At 43.5% G+C, this 16,257-nt stretch overlaps 1 protein-coding gene across 3 annotated transcripts in view; it reads right to left on the bottom strand.

Moving 5' to 3' along the window:
- LOC137427070 (Y+L amino acid transporter 2-like) overlaps positions 1 to 15,676 on the bottom strand; it is a 29,489-nt gene extending 13,813 nt beyond the window's left edge. For 2 of the 3 annotated variants that reach the window (XR_013623572.1, XM_068116206.2), the window contains exons 1-6: positions 15,460 to 15,676; positions 13,050 to 13,566; positions 8,505 to 8,630; positions 7,681 to 7,825; positions 5,464 to 5,587; positions 5,102 to 5,205 (exon numbers count right to left, since the gene is read on the bottom strand). Coding sequence is in view for 2 of the 3 variants with exons in the window: in XM_068116206.2 (XP_067972307.2) it covers positions 5,102 to 5,205; positions 5,464 to 5,587; positions 7,681 to 7,825; positions 8,505 to 8,630; positions 13,050 to 13,527 (977 nt within the window). In the remaining variant the exon portion in view is untranslated. The remainder of the gene's footprint in view (positions 1 to 5,101; positions 5,206 to 5,463; positions 5,588 to 7,680; positions 7,826 to 8,504; positions 8,631 to 13,049; positions 13,567 to 15,459) is intronic. The other variant, XM_068116207.2, reaches the window with a different exon arrangement.
- Positions 15,677 to 16,257: the final 581 nt, after the last annotated feature.

Here is a 16,257-nt window from a genome sequence, read left to right as displayed (position 1 = left end):
ATTGCGCTGGAGCCAAGACTGATTGCACTGGAGCCAGGACAAGCTGTGCCACACAGTACTGAGAGAATTACGCAACGAGTGTTCAAGCTATCTCCTACATTCATTTCTAATTCGTCTCCCCTGACTCACGAAAAGCATCACAATTATAAAGCTGTCAGTTTTTGTTTTTTTTTGTTGTTTTTGTATACAGGATCGAGGCTCGTGAAAGAGCTAACATTTATCACACAAAAAATCAAACAGACACACAAACCATATAATAACGGTAGCGGTAGACAAGATGGGGAGAGAAAGGGAAGCACACAAACACAACATTTGAGAGCAGGGACATCGGGAGATCTGTGGGAGGACCTGGGGTGAGGAGGCGTGGGAAGAGGGGGGGGGGAGGCGTGGGAAGGGAGGGAGGGGTGGAAAAAGTATAAAACACAAGGACACTGCAAGGACTTCCAGGAAGAAAGTTGGTATTTCAAAAAAGTGAATCTGGGGTGAAATTAGCGGGGGTAGAAAAGATCAAGGTTTTGGATGGGGGAAGATAAGAGATGGTGGTGAACAGCTGTTTTAAAGACCTGGAGGGAGGAGTGGGATTGAAGAGAGTGAGGGAGTTCGTTGCAGAGGTGGGAGAAAAGAGGAATGAAGGAGTGAAGGTGAGCAGACAGCCTAGATTTTGGCAGTTTAACCATAAGAGGGTTGCAGGCAGATCTTGTGCGACCTGGAGGAATATTTGGGGGACGGAGCCCAGAGAGAGCTGGGGGAGCAGCAAGTCCGGAGAGGAGTCGGTAGAAGACAGAAAGACCACCAACCTGCCTGCGGTGAGTAAGTGAAAGGCCCTCGGAGTTAGCTTCATCGCGGGAGATTCCAATGATTCTGAAAGCTTTGGTTTCAACAGCGTGAAGCCAAGCTAGGTGTGAGGCAGGAGCACCAGCCCAGAGGGGAGAGCAGTATTCCATTGAGCTGCGGATGAAAGCCTTGTATGTGGTGAGGAGCTCAGGTGTGCCAAGGAAGGACTTCGCACGACGGAGGATGCCCAGTCGGCGACTGGCTTTGGAGGCCAGCTTGGAAATGTGGTTTTCCGAAGAAAGTTCATGGCAGATAGTGAGACCCAAAAGCTTGAGTGACAGAACTTCTTGGAGAGGATTAATTCAGAAAGTGGATGGGAGTGTTGTCCAGTTGGTCTTTTCGGAGAGACATAGTAAGAGTGTGAGATTTGTCAGGATTGAAAGAGATGTTCCACTTGCTTGACCAGTCTGTGATTTTGTCCAGGTCTGCAGAGAGTGAGGAGGCTGCAGACTGCCGATCTGAGGGATGAGGAATTGAACCGCAGAGAGTGGAGTCATCAGCAAAGAGATAGAGAGGATTATCAAGAGAGTCAAAGAGATCATTGATGAAGACCAGAAAAAGCACAGGGCCCAGAAGACTGCCTTGGGAAACTCCAGCCTGAACAGGAAGGGGAGATGAGAGAAACCCATTCAGGGCCACACATTGACTATGACTAGAGAGGAAGTCCGCAAGCCATGTGTGGAGATTTCCATGGATACCATAGGAGGAGAGTTTGGTGAGCAGAGCGGGGTGCCAGACCATATCGAAGGCACGTGATATATCAAGGGAGACAGCTCTAATTTCCTGTTTGGCATTGAGGACCTCCATCCATTGTTGAGACAGCAGAAGCAGCATGTCCAGAGTAGAGTGACCTGGTCTGAAACCAAATTGATGATCAGAGATCAAGCCATTTGAGAAGAGGAAAGATTTGATATCTGAAGCAATGATGGATTCATGACTTTGCTGATAAACGGGAGAAGGCTGCTTGGTCTGTAGTTGCAAGGATCTGTTTTTGCACCTTTTTTGTGTGAAGCGGTGATGTTGGCTGATTTCCAAGCAGATGGCAGATGACCTTGAGCAAAAGAGAGGGTGAAGAGAACAGAGAGAGGGAGTGAAAGAGCGGCGGAGCAGGATTTTAGGACCCGTGGGCTGATGCCGTCAGGTCCAGTTGCAGAATCATGTGGCTTTTTCTCAGCATTGGGTTCCGCCTAGCCACTCTTCATAAAGCCTAGATTTGTAAAGTGCCGCAGAGACTGTTGGCCTTCTGGTAGGTTCTCCCATCTCAGGCAAGGAACCCTGTAGTTCTGTCAGAGTAATCCTCAGCATTTTGGTCACCTCCCTGACCAAGGTCCTTCTTGCCCGGTTGCTCAGTTTGGTGAGGTGGCCAGCTATAGGAAGAGTCTGGGTAGTTCCATATTATTTCCATTTCCTAACGATGGAGCTAACTGTGCTCTTGGGAACTTTCAACAATCTAGAAATTGTTTTATCTATGCCTCCTCACAATTCTATCTTGGAGTTCTATGGACAGTTCCTTGGACTTCCTGGTTGAGTTTCTGCTCTGACATGCACTGTTTCTGCTCTGACATTGCTCTGACATGTCAGTGCTCTGACATGCACTGACAGTTTCTGCTCTGACATCAACTGTGGGACCTTCTATAGAAAGGTGTGTTTCTTTCTAAATCATGTCCAATCAATTGAATTGGGCACAGGAGGACTCCAATCAAGTTGTGGAGACATCTCAAGGATGATCAAAGGAAATTGGATGCACCTGAGCTCAATTTGGAGTGTCATAGCAGTTGAATACTTATCGACTCGAGTCATTTAAAGTTTTTATTTTTAATTATTTTGTAAAAATTTCGAAAAATGAATATTCCACTTTGACGTTATGGGGCATTTTGTGTATATCAGTGACAAAAAAATCTTAAATTCAGGCTGTAACAACAAAATTTGAAAAAGGTCAAGGGGTGTGAAGACTTTCTGAAGGCACTGTGTGTGTGTGTGTGTATGTGTATATAAATATATATATTGTTACCCTTGTCCGCGACTGACCGACGTGAGTCCTGGGGTCCCAACGCTCCTTCTGGTCGGGAGGAGCCAGGGTATTTGGTCTACGAAAAGTCCCAAGGACCTGAGTGCCACTCCTGACCGCGAAGCAGGGGAGGGACTCACGCTCGAACCACGGTTTTAGATGGTCTAGTTGCCAAGCGGTTTTTAGCAACCCGAAGTTCGAGTCTTTAGCATTCACTAACCCGATTCCGAAACGTTGGCCAAAATCGCGCCACAGGTACTCAATCGAGAAATCACTAAAACGAAACGGATGTGAAGGAAAGAAGGCAAATGTAGGAAGAACAGGGATTTATTACTAATATTTACAAGTCCAAAGAAACCAAGGAAGAAGGAAAAATACGAAAATAATGACAGAAGCAGAGGAAGACACAGTGCAATACTAGCTTATCTATTCAGGCTTACTTATTCCCAGGGACAACACAAAGGACAGATGACAGTCAGACTTACACGGGGAAGGAAGAAGAAATGAATGGCAGGAGGTGGATGGCTGGACGGACGAGAAGGTGGGATCACAGGGTGGGAAGGATGCGGGTCCGGTTGGTGTGGCGGCGCGGCTCGAGGTGAGCAGCCGCCGACCCTCCTCAATCGTGTTCGCACGGCGGCGTTGCTTTGCGGCCACGGTCGAAACTGCTGTCAAAGCTCAAAGCTGCGGTGGTCAAAGCTGTGGTGGATTCAAAGCTGCGGTGGATTCAAAGCTGCGGTGGACTCAAAGCTCATCGGAGGTCTCTCGCTTATCTCAGGTCCCTCACTCATCTGACTCATCTGCCGCATCTCACTCCGCAGTCCTTCCCCACCCCCTTTTATGAGGCGCGTGGCGATCAAGCCGCCGGCCTGTTGGAAACGCCCATCGGTGAGCTCGCCTCGGCCTTGATTGGTCGCGAGGGCTCACCGATCCCGCCCCTTTAGGAGGCGTTGGCAAAGCCACGCCTTGTTCCTGGTGCTTGGCTGACTCCTCCCACCTTCTGCTCCGAGATGACCTCGTGTTCAATGGAGTCTTGGGGTGAAGAAAACCCCCCAAAGCAGTAGTGGCGAACGCCGCCGTACTGCCGCTTTTTAGGAGGCCATGGGGGTGTCGGAGGGATCCTATCTTATTTCAATTCAGTGCAATGCAGTGTCAATTAATGGGAGATAGAGCCTTAACTGATACACACAATAAGGAAATAACTATTAAGAAGGGTCTATGGTGGCCTATGTGCTTGTACATGGACTAGCTAAGGGGACGACCTTTGACCTTTACACACAAAACGGAGGTATTTACAAGAATTACTAGAGGGGCATATTTACAAACAGGATTCTCAAATCCGCAACAATATATATAGTGCATTTAGAAATTATTCAGACCCCTTCACTTTTTTCACATTTTGTTATGTTGCAGCCTTATGCTGAAATCGTTTATATTCATTTTTCCCTCATCAATCTACACTCAATACCCCATAATGACAAAGAGAAAACAGGATTTTAGAAAGTTTTGCAAATATATTAAAAAGAAAAAACTGAAATATCACATTTACATAAGTATTCATACCCTTTGCTATGACACTTGAAATTTAGCTCAGGTCCCTCCCATTTCTCTTGATCATCTTTGAGATGTTTCTCCACCTTTATTGGAGTCCACCTGTGGTAAATTCAATTGATTGGACATTATTTGGAAAGGCACACACCTGTCTATATAAGGTCTCACAGCTGACAATGCATATCAGAGCAAAAACCAAGCCATGAGGTCGAAGGAACTGCCTGCAGAGCTCAGAGACAGATTGTGTCGAGGCACAGATCTGGGGAAGCCTACAAAAAATATCTGCTTCATTGAAGATTCCCAAGAGCACAGTGGCCTCCATAATTCTTCAATGGAAGAAGTTTGGAACAACCAGAACTCTTCCTAGAGCTGGCCGCCCGGCCAAACTGAGCAATCGGGGGAGAAGGGCCTTGGTAATAGAGGTGACCAAGAATCCGATGGTCACTCTGACTGAGCTCCAGAGATCCTGTGTGGAGATGGGAGAAACTTCCAAAGGACAACGATCACTGCAACACTCCACCGATCTGGGCTTTATGGCAGAGTGGCCAGTCGGAAGCCTCTCCTCAGTGAAAGGCACATGAAAGTCCGCTTGGAGTTTGCAAAAAAGCGCTCAAAGGACTCTGAGACTGTGAGAAACAAGATTCTGTGGTCTGATGAAACCAATATTGAACTGTTTGGTTCCCGTCTGCTGATGGGATTGTAACTTACCTTGATGAGGTCATCATAGAAGAAATGATGCTTCCAAAGCAACAAATCACAACAGCAGCCTGGCCCAACCACTTGCCAAGTCCATAAGAATGATCGGCAAAGTTCTAGCAAACGACAAGAACAAATGACTTCATCAGCAATGGAGCAATTCAAACTTACTGCTGTCTTAAAGTGTTGTAAAACACACGGCGAATGATGAAACAAGCCTCAATGAAAATGCCAATGCCATTATACTGTATTGTGACAATAGTAATAATAACTATTGTTCCTCTCAGCTATCTAACAAATCTTTACTCCCACTCTTGGAATCAAGAAAGTTAACATTTTCTATGAAATATTTCCAGATGTGGAGACAAACTCACAAGTTGAATGGTCTGACCCGGTGTGACGACGATTTTATCCAGCATGATGAAGTAGGCTGTGTTGTCAAGGATGTAAACCACCATGACGAGAGACAATGAAAGTACAATCGCCAGAGGTAGTTTCCTGCGGGAATGTGAAAGGAAGGATTTAAAAGTGAGGTATAGATTGGCATACCAGGATGTAAAAGCAGGGCAGTAAACACAAATACAAGTATTAAAAAAAATAGAGGACCAATCATCCTGTAGCTCACAAGGCTGGTTGCCAAAAAGTAGAGTGACGGATAGTTCAGGGTAAAAACAAGAGCTGGATTTCGATGAGCCTTCGTTTTTGAGATATTGACCACTTCCTGTTTGATGATGTCACTTCCTGTCGTGTCAAAATTAGCCATTTTTAATAAGGTGCAACTCTAAGGTGTCTAAAATTCATATTTTGCAAGATATTGCCCACTTTCTGTATTATAATGTTTTAGCATGGAAGAAAGGATGTCCGATATTTTCGGATTCTGAGTCAATTCCTTACTAAACCGCCATGGTAAAAACTCATAAACCCCTGCCCAGAAACCGCATTAAACCAAAGCTCAAGCCTATTCACATATAATGAAACCCAAGACAAAATGATGCTGCTGCAATGTCACTGGCAGCCATATTATGGTTCAAATCAGCTTCTTTTAATCAAACATTCCCATAGGTAGTTGATAATCTATTTTAAGTTTTGCTTTAATCGGTTAAGCAGTTTGAGAGAGGAAGACGCTTGAAATGCAAAATGGCGGCCAGACTAGATCAAAATCCAAGTACTTTTGGGACATTTAAACCTTACGAAGACCTACCTATAGCTGGAGTGGGAGGATGTCATTAACAAACTTCAGGTATACCACACCAAAGATAATTTTACCGAAGTTTGTTTACAATCCCATCAGCAGTTTCGGAGAAGAAATTGCAAGTGTTTATGGATGGACGGATGGACGACGTGCCATCTTATTAGCTCACCTGAACTGCGCTCCAATAATTATTAGTCCCCTACCGGTGTACACCGGACGGGACTATAGGTTTGCACTCCGTCCCTCCGTCCGTCAGTCCGTCAGTCCGTCAGTCCGTCAGTCCGTCATGCAAAGAACAGTTTTCCGGACTTTTTTCCTAAACCCTTAAGGCTAATGATTTCAAACTTGGTACATGCTTTCCTCATGATAAGTTACAGATCAAGTTCGAACTTCACGCCGTTTCGATCATTTTTGACAAAGCTATGGCACTTTGTTTATTCTAGAGTTCTCCTCAAGCCGCACTGCGCGCCCTCAGCCTCGTCTCGCGAACGTCAAAAGCGCGACGCAGCGCGCGCTTTCGTGAGGGGCGGAGCCAAGCCGAGCAACATATATATACACATCAATCATTGATCGTGAACCGGAAAATATAATAAATTACTGATATTTAGCGACTCGAAAGATTCTTTATCAACAACTTATTTTCTCGTGCTTCTGCTGACCTGTCTGCAAGGTGTATACATCGAAGTCCCGAGTGCGAATCACAGGTGAGCCCATCCTGAGGTAATTATCGATTGGGGACGATTCAGAATCTGTGGGTGAATAACCCTTGGTAATTTCCCCAACAGTTTTCCGGACTATAATGTGGAGTGCGGTAAGTCAAATCTGTTAATATTCCTTGTTTTAACTCCAATTTACATTCTGTTTCCACTTTTAGTGAGAAGTAGGGGTCCGTGCAACCATTCGTGAACTTTATTTGGTGCAAATCGGATATTTTTAGCCGAGTTACCTCAGACCATGAGTTTGTAATTATATAATTCACACATAGTGCAATACGTGCAGGCTGCTCCACGGAGCGACCTTGCGGGCTTGTTTTAACTCCGATTTACATTCTTTTTCCCTTTTTAGTGAGAAGTAGGGATCTGTGCAACCATTCATGAACTTTATTTGGTGCAAATCGGATAATTTTTAGCCGAGTTACCTCAGATCGTGAGTTGGTAATTATATAATTCACACAGTTTTCCGGACGACAGACTGCCGGTAGGGGACATGTATTGCAGTGCAATACTCAGAATGCTTGTTAATATTAAGCTATTCCCCCCCCCCCCCCCCCTAAGTAGAGAAGTCAAACTACGCCTATGATGCCAGCCCCATCTTTCTCTCAACACATACACTTCTTGCTGAATGGTTAACGGTCTCCACATAACAATACTGTATACGTAAGCCTATATTAAATTATCACCTTTTCTGATGTTTCGTCTCATGTATCAGATGTTTTGGAATAGTTTGGCCCCAATAGGAGAAGACAGCAGCACAAAGAGCCAGAGAAATTGGAGTAATTTCCCAGGCAGATCCTCGAAAAACATTTTTCAGTTTGGATATATTACCTGCACAACAAAGGTAACAAGAAGAAAAAGACATAAAGTGTCATAGCCCCCGTGGTTTTAGTAATTTTGCTGTATGGAGTTAGAGGCTGTCAGTCGGCCATTTTTGGTCGGATTACGAAACAAAATCTTCTGCAGATGTATACTCTCATGTGTTGTCTTTGTGCCAAGTTTAAACAAAATAGGATCATGCATGTTCAAGAAGTGGTTGAGGACACGTTTAAGTAACAAAATGGCCGCCAGTCGGCCATATTTGATCGCATCACGAAACAAAATGATGTGCATATGTTATCCGTCATGTGTCGTCTTTGTGCCAAGTTTAAAGAAAATAGGATCATGCATGTTCAAGAAGTGGTTGAGGACACGTTTAAATAACAAAATGGCCGCCAGTCGGCCATATTTGATCGTGTCGCGAAACAAAATGATGTGCAATGCCCTCTTACTCCAAATGCAATTGGCAAATGCCCTCTTACTGGATCTCATCCAATTCACATCTGGTTCTGATGTGCCATGTATATACTCTGTTACAGAACGCTACAGTTTATTGGCAAGTGTTATGCTGGGTGGTTTGCCATTGCCTTCCCAACGGTGTTAATTCCCAGGAGGAATTTGTAACTTGTTCCTGATACCGGCGATAGCTCGCCTACTCTGTGAAAGGCAGCGAGTATAGGTTCCTGATCACCTTGTGACATTTTGACGATTCCAGCTGCAGCGATACTCAGAAGCACAAGGATCATGAAGCAATTGCAGAATCTCTGCAGTTTGGATCCCAATGTCACGAAAAGGGAGTTCAGCATCGTGAGAAAACCTTGATCATGTAACAGACGTCAAAAGTAAATGGGAGAATGAATAAAGAATGTAACAAATTTCTTTTTGAAACTTCTTGTCCTGAAATCTGTAATTAGCCTTGTGTGTCCGTGTGTGTGTCTGTGTGTGTTTGCGTGCGTCTGTGTGTGTGTCTGTATGTGTGTGTTTGTGTGTGTCTCTGTGTGTGTTTGTCTGTGTGTGTGTGTGTGTTTATCTATCTATAATTCCAGCAATCTCTGTGTGTGTGTGTGTGTGTGTGTGTGTGTGTGTGTGTGTGTGTGTGTGTGTGTGTGTGTGTGTGTGTGTGTGTGTGTGTGTGTGTCTGTGTGTGTGTTTGTCTGTGACCGCTGTTTCTCGACAACCACGGGTCCGATATACTTTAAACTTGCCAGGTATATTGCTGGGGACCCGAGGATGTGCCTTTTCAAGGTTTTAAATTAATCGGACAAGTACTTACCGAGCTATGGCGATTTAGCCGTTCGCCGTTCGCTTTGGCGTTGCGAATGGACCAAACCATTGCATGTAAATAGAGGGGGGGGGGGTTCTGTGGTCGTTGCGAATGGACCAAACCATTCATGTAAATAGAGGGGGGGGGGTTCTGTGGTCGTTACTGCCACGTGGTTTCAAAGTTTTTTTTTGTTGTTGTTGTTTGCACGCATGTTTTTTTGCACCCACGTACGGGCACGCCCTAGGATGTTTACACACACACACCCCTACACAAATTTTTTTTTTTTTTTTTTTTTGGCAAGGAACGGGCACCCACGTACGGGCACGTCCTAGCTTATATATAGTACGGGCATGCCCTAGTAATAATAATAATAATAATAAAGGAGTCTTATATAGCCCCATCAAGCAGAGTAAACTACCCTCATGTTTGTATGTGTTTGTGTGTGTTTGTGTGTGTCTGTGTCTGTCTGTGTGTGTGTGTGTGTGTGTGTGTGTGTTTGTGTTTGTGTGTGTTTGTGTGTGTGTGTTTGTGTTTGTGTGTGCGTTTGTGTGTGTTTGTGTGTGTTTGTGTGAGTTTGTGTGTGTCTGTGTGTGTTTGTGTGTGTCTGTGTGTTTGTGTGTGTGTGTGTGTGTCTGTGTGTGACTGTGTGTTTGTATGTGTGTGCCGTTGGTTGTTATCTCCATTTGCGGGTTTCAGGAGTGTGTGTATGTGTGCATGTCTGTGTCTGTGTGCATGTCTGTGTGTGATTGTAAGTGTGTGTGTGTGTGTGTGTGTGTGTGTGTCTGTGTGTGTGTGTCTGTGTGCGTGTCTGTGTGTGTGTCTGTGTGCGTGTGTGTGTCTGTGTGTGTGTGTGTCTGTGTGCGTGTCTGTGTGCGTGTCTCTCTCTCTGTGTGTGTGTGTGTGTGTGTGTGTGTGTGTGTGTGTGTGTGTGTGTGTGTGTGTGTGTGTGTGTGTGTGTGTGTGTGTGTGTGTGTGTGTGTCCGTGCCATAACCTTTTTCTTCTTTTTTCTGTTAATTTTTTCGTTAGAGCGATTGTCATCGAGTTTTCAACAAAGCTTTATTGATAAGGACATGAAGAAGACAAATTAATAATTTGGTCAAAAGGTCAAAGGTCAGCATCACAAACCGTCAGTTTTAATGCAATTGACCTGAAATTTTAAGAATTTCCATAATGGGTCACTGCGTTGGTTCAGCAATCAAAAGCTAGAAGACGATTGTTTTTTTTTAGATCAAAAGGTCAAGGGTCAAGGCTGCATAAAATCGGCAATTTTCATCCGATTGACCTGTATTTTTAAGAATTTGCATATTGGGTCATTGAATTGGTTCACCAATCAAAAGCTAGAAGCCAATTGTTTTTATGCATCCACTCCCGAAGGCGGCCGGTGGGTGGCATTATGTTTGGGGTTGTCCGTCCGTATGTACATCCGTCCGTACGGGCTAAACCTCGTTTTTCTCAGCAACCACATGTCTGATTGAGACGAAACTTTCAGGGTAGGAGAGACACCCACGTGTTTATGATAATTGATCACATGGTGTGGCAGCCATCTTGGATTAAACGCAAATAATTTGAAAAATCTTTCTCAGAAACCACTGAATGGAAAAATTTGAAACTGGCACATTGTCAAGTACTCCCAATGGGGAACAAAAGCATGATAATGATGACATCATAGGTGAAGTGGTATACCAGCCAAAAATGTTTTAATCGAATGCCTTATCCTAAAAATCTGAAATTGCATGCACATGATCTATGACCGATTTGGATTGAAATATTAAATTTATGACATCATAGGTCACATGGTTTGGCAGCCATATTGGATCTAACATAAAACCTTTAATAAAACAACTTCTCCCAAAACACCAAATCGATTGACTCGAAACATTATGCGTGTTATCGACGAGGCATGGTGACTAAAAGTTGATCACAAAAACGTCATCGGTCGCATGGTTTGGCAGCCATATTGGATTGAAGGAAAATATTAACTAATTATATCTCAGAAACCGCCTACCCTATCGATGCGAAACTTTACAAATGTCATCTAACACCATTGTTGCATATAGTTTGAAAAGTATGACATCGTAGGTCACGTGATTTGGTAGCCATATTGGATAGAAAAACGAACTTTATCCAATCAACACCAAACTTCACAAACGTGATCCCCTACCCATACATATGCAGAGTGTACATTTTTGATGTCATATATCATGTGGTTTGGCAGCCATATTAGCTTGAAAGCCGATATTAAAAAAAAAAAAACCCTTCTCTGAAACCGCTTAACCGATCGATGTGAAATCTGTCATGGCTGGTAAAAATGTGATACTTGAAAACAGCTGAAGGGATTTAAATCAAATGTAGGTTTATTTTTAGGAAGGTCAACAAGGGAATCTACCCCTTATCACGGGCAGAGACTACACGGAGGCATATTGCTGACGCAGTCTAATTGCTCTAGTTTTTCGATCAAAAGGTTAAAGTAGCATAAAATCATCAATTTCCATCCGATTGACCTGAAATTTTAAGAATTTGCATACTGGGTCACATAATTGGTTCAGCAATCAAAAGCTAGAAGCTGATTGGTTTTTTTTTTAGATCAAAGGGTCAAAGGTCAAGGCTGCATAAAATCGTCAATTTTCATTTTGCATTAAAAAAAACTGTTTTCGTCATGATTAGCATACAGAGGAAGAAGAATACGTCTGAATACGAAGCGGAAAGTGGATGGGCTTTGCATTTTCATCTGCTTTCTAGTTTCTTGGCGGAAAAGGGACCCTTCCTTCGATCTCTTCAACTTCAAGTCTGCAATCCCCATTTTATCCCAACACCACTTACTTAATCTCTTGATCCTTTAACCCTTTTGCAGTACTAAAGTTTTCCATAATTACTCCCGCTAGGGAGTAATGCATTCGATCGTGTCCGTGTGTGTGTGTGTGTGTGTGTGTGTGTGTGTGTGTGTGTGTGTGTGTGTGTTCGTGTGTTTGTGAACAAAATATCTGGAAAAGTTCTGAACGGATTTGGATGAAAGTTGGTGGGATGATTGCCCTTGGGATAAGGAAGAATTGATTAGTTGTTGGTGAAGCTCAGGATATTATTCCGGATCCAGGAATTTTTTGAAGGATTGTTTACCATTGGAAGACAGGGCTCTTTTTTTTTTCTTTTTTTTACATTATCTTCTATATATTCTATATTTAACATTGTGATATGAAAATAGTTTTCATATTTGTTGTAAATGTAGTTTAAACTCGTGGTTATGAGTTAGAGCGGTGTATTTTGTTAGCAGCGTCGTCTTCAAGGTTCTTTTTTAAAATTTATAATAAAGACATATTCTGTCATTTTAAAAGCATCAAAGTGTGTATTCGGTTTCCCCGTTTCATAAAATGTATCGTTTGATACGTATAATGCTTTAAAACTGTTGTTTTTGTTTTGTTTTGTTTTTACCTCAGAAGAGATATCAACATTTACCTCAGCGAATGTCAATCGCGGTGTCAGTATTTGATGAACTTATAAAGACTTAGGTGAGTTATAAGTGTGACCAGCATGTGCACGGGATTCTTCCCAGAAGAATGAGTGGTCGCATTAGCTTGAACGACCTCAAATGAGCGAGTTTTGTTTTGACGTTTGGGCCAGTTTTACATGTTGTATCCCTAAGGAATGAAACGAACGTTTTTCTGGCTTACAATTTTATTTGAAGTCACACATGCCTCAAAATACACTCACCTATATGGAATTGAACGCTGAATCCGAAAATGTAAGTGAAATTGCCTTGTTTTTTTTTGACATTATCTTCTATATATTCTAAATATATATCTGTGCAGTGTCTGTCTTGTCTTGTGTTGTCACTGAACTACTCCCTCAAACTTTTGTGAAATCGTACTATTCCAACTTGACCCATAGCGGGAGTATGCACTCTACTGAGTGGCGTTCTAGTTTCATTTGCAATGTGCTTCTTCCCAACTATGATAAATAAATAAATAAAAACCTACATATGATGAAGATGGCCGTGATTCGAACAGCAATGGAGCACGGACTGCAGTGATGAAAGAATGGTTGGAGAAGGTAGGTGCTCAAGATGAGAGCAATGGCAGCCTGAAACGCCGGCTCCAGCATCAGCAACGTCAGCCAGAGATGAATGAAAGTACGGAGACCCTCCACATGTACATGGCCTTGTGCTCTGGGATCGAAGGTGCTGTTCAACACTTCCGTAAGACATAGTGTTCCAAGAAGGGAGAAAAGTCCTCCAGCACACCAGATTGATGTAGCAAGGCCGTAAGACCCACTAAGTTGAAATATGAATGCAGAAGAAAAGAATATTCCAGGACTAAAGGCTTTAAACACAACAAGGCAAATGAAATGGATGAACGAATGCTCCTTCTTTAATCTTTCAATTCCAATCTGTGCTGTTTCCACCTCATCGTCCACGACATCGTTGACTGGAAGACTGTTGTACTCACTGTTTGCCATGTACAACTCCTTGACTCAATCCCTGCACTGCACTATAACCTGGGAACACATGACATCCAACAATCATTTTTTAAAAACCATCACATGTACCTTATATTCAGATGTTGTTGATTCAATGACTTGTCTGCTTGCTGTGAAATGCCAAACCCATGCAGTCAGTATAATTGTAGCTGAATGACCTGAAGACAGCTGACAGTGGACGGAGGGCCGCAGAAGGGCGAACATGCATGCACAACATGGTAGTGAAAGGGTAGGGGTCAGTGAGAGTAGCATTTCCATGAGATAGTCATACCGATCCGTCAGGTTGGAACTAGAGTGGGAAAAACGTGAGTTAGTCATACCGATCCTGAAAGCTCATGACTGTACAGGTAGCTTGTTCTCAATTTTACCACATAAGGTATTTTAGAGGAGGCCATTCTCTCCATAATGCCTGCTCTGCACCAATCCCACTATCCATCACCCATCCACATACAAGCTACCTCCAAGTTCTGCCAATATCCCTGTACCCCTCCATCCCCAAAGCTTCCAGGTACCTATATATAATTCCAGTTTCAACCTTTCTACTGTTTCTGCAGCCACTACCTTTGCAGAGGGACCATTCCATGCATTAACTTGTCTTTTATTTGACTTCTCAATACTGTATTATATTTGGGAGTCAATTGTTGCCTGTTGCTGAGGACACTCATGCACTGTCATCCCAGAGGATGTAGCTTCAAATCCAGAAGCATTCCAGAAGGAAGGCAATATTTGGGATTTGGATTTTTTTTATCTTCAGGAAGTCTAGTTTATTTCAGGAGAACCTCCACGTCACAATTGGATTTCATTCCGCACACTATTCCTTGATGAGACCCTCTTACAGTCATCCCGCTCAGCACAGATGCACACAATCATCCATTCATACTCAAGCTACCTACAAGTCGTGCCAAACTCCCCATACCCCACTATTTCCAACGCATCTAGTACCTATCAAAATTCCATTTAAACTTGTACAGGACACTCCCTCTGCTGGCATTACCGTTCCAGGAAGACCTTTCCTGAACCCGAACCACTCTCCGACAAAGACCCCTGCATTAAAACGCTCCTAACTCTCGTTATTTTCTTTACTCTCAAGCGACACAAGTGATGGCCCCTGGATCTAACCCCGTCCACTCTGCTGAAAACCTCCACTTCATCTATCTTCTCCACACCCTTCATTATCTTAAACATCTCCACAAATCCCTTCGCAACCACCTCCTTCCCAATGTATAAAGTCCTGTCTCCTTTAAATCTTCATCATAGCTCAGTCTAGCTAGGCCGGACATCAATCTCCTACGTCCATGCTCCACCTCTGTGTCAGCACTGTCCTTCTTCAGATGTGTCGACCAAAACTGCACACAATTTTTTGCATAAGGCCTCATGCACTAACTTCCTATACAGTGTTTAACACGACCTCTTTCGATCTACAATGTATCCCCTTACAAAAACAACCTGAAACCCTCTTCTTACCTTTACCTGTAACTACCTGGCACTGTGCTGTCTGCTTACTCCCAAATCTATCACCACCTCAAGATCCTTGTCCTTGTCTGACAAGCCCCCCAGACTCCCCCTTGAATTATTTGGTTTGAACAGCTCCAGAGGCTTGTGGTTACAACAGTGGTTGGAAATGAACCACATTTTAAGGATTATGATACAAGGCGACTGTTTTCATGACGTAATCACAAGAAGGCCTCGTTTTGTTTATAATGAAACTTCCGCACTAAACCACACGGTGTTCCCACAAATGTCAACAACCATCAACAAGAATCAAAACTTTGTCAGTGTACTTTGTCTAATGCTGAGGCACAGCCATGGAGATTCAAATGAAGGAATAAAAGTTAAGAACATAAAATTAAAACAACAAAGGATCAAAATAAACACAAAGAGCAACATCAAAGGATCAAAAATGGAACTTACTTCGATTCCAGATGTGTTCCTGGTAAATTTGTTTGTTGTTAATATTCCAGTGGAACTAACTATACATGGATTTGGGTGTGATGACTTCCAGCAAATGGGAAAGTTCCACGAACGTTGCTGAACTGGTTAGACAACGTCATACAGGTACAGGTACAGGTACAAGTCCCAGCAGGAATGGAGGGTAAGCCTCGAGATCGATCCCTCCCCCTCCCACAGTCTGGAATACAAGATACAGTAATTCTGGGAAATCAACATTAACAACCAAATGTTGGGAGAGCTTTGATAACCGCCGTGGAAAAGATGGTGAAGTGACGTTTCGAGCTCTTTTTGCTTTGAGAAAACCCGAACTCGAACCTGAAACGTCTCTTCACCTTTTTCTCCCCATGGCGGGTTTAGCTTACCTCTTTAATCACACCTGTTGTTAGGAGGACGTAGAACGACTGTAGTCCTAATAGAGACTGGTTTCCCCTTGTGTGTCAGGGGCGGATCCAGGAATTTCAAGACGAGGGGGGGGGGGGGTGCATGAAACTATAGCGTTGGGGGGGGGTGTGGGGGGGTCTTCCCCCAGGAAATTTTTAAAAATGATTGTCAGAAACGGCATTTCGTGCGTTCTTGGAAGTTTCTGCAGCTCCTTGCATTCTTCCCTGGTCCAACATTCAGATTCGCGATGATTAATGGCCAGATAGAGGAACTGGGGAAACGACTTGCCCAGCTGTTCCTTCTGCTATAAATTGATGAATTTTGTAGGTGTGCGTGTGTGTGTGTGTCTGTGTGTGTCTGTGTGTGTGTGTGTGTGTG

This window comes from Myxine glutinosa, chromosome 5 (assembly GCF_964187855.1).
Source record: "Myxine glutinosa chromosome 5, kmMyxGlut1.1, whole genome shotgun sequence".
In the NCBI taxonomy this organism is placed as follows: Eukaryota; Metazoa; Chordata; class Myxini; order Myxiniformes; family Myxinidae; genus Myxine; species Myxine glutinosa.
The sequence above is the reverse complement of the archived record's forward strand: the minus strand, read 5'-3'. Positions and strand labels throughout refer to the sequence as shown.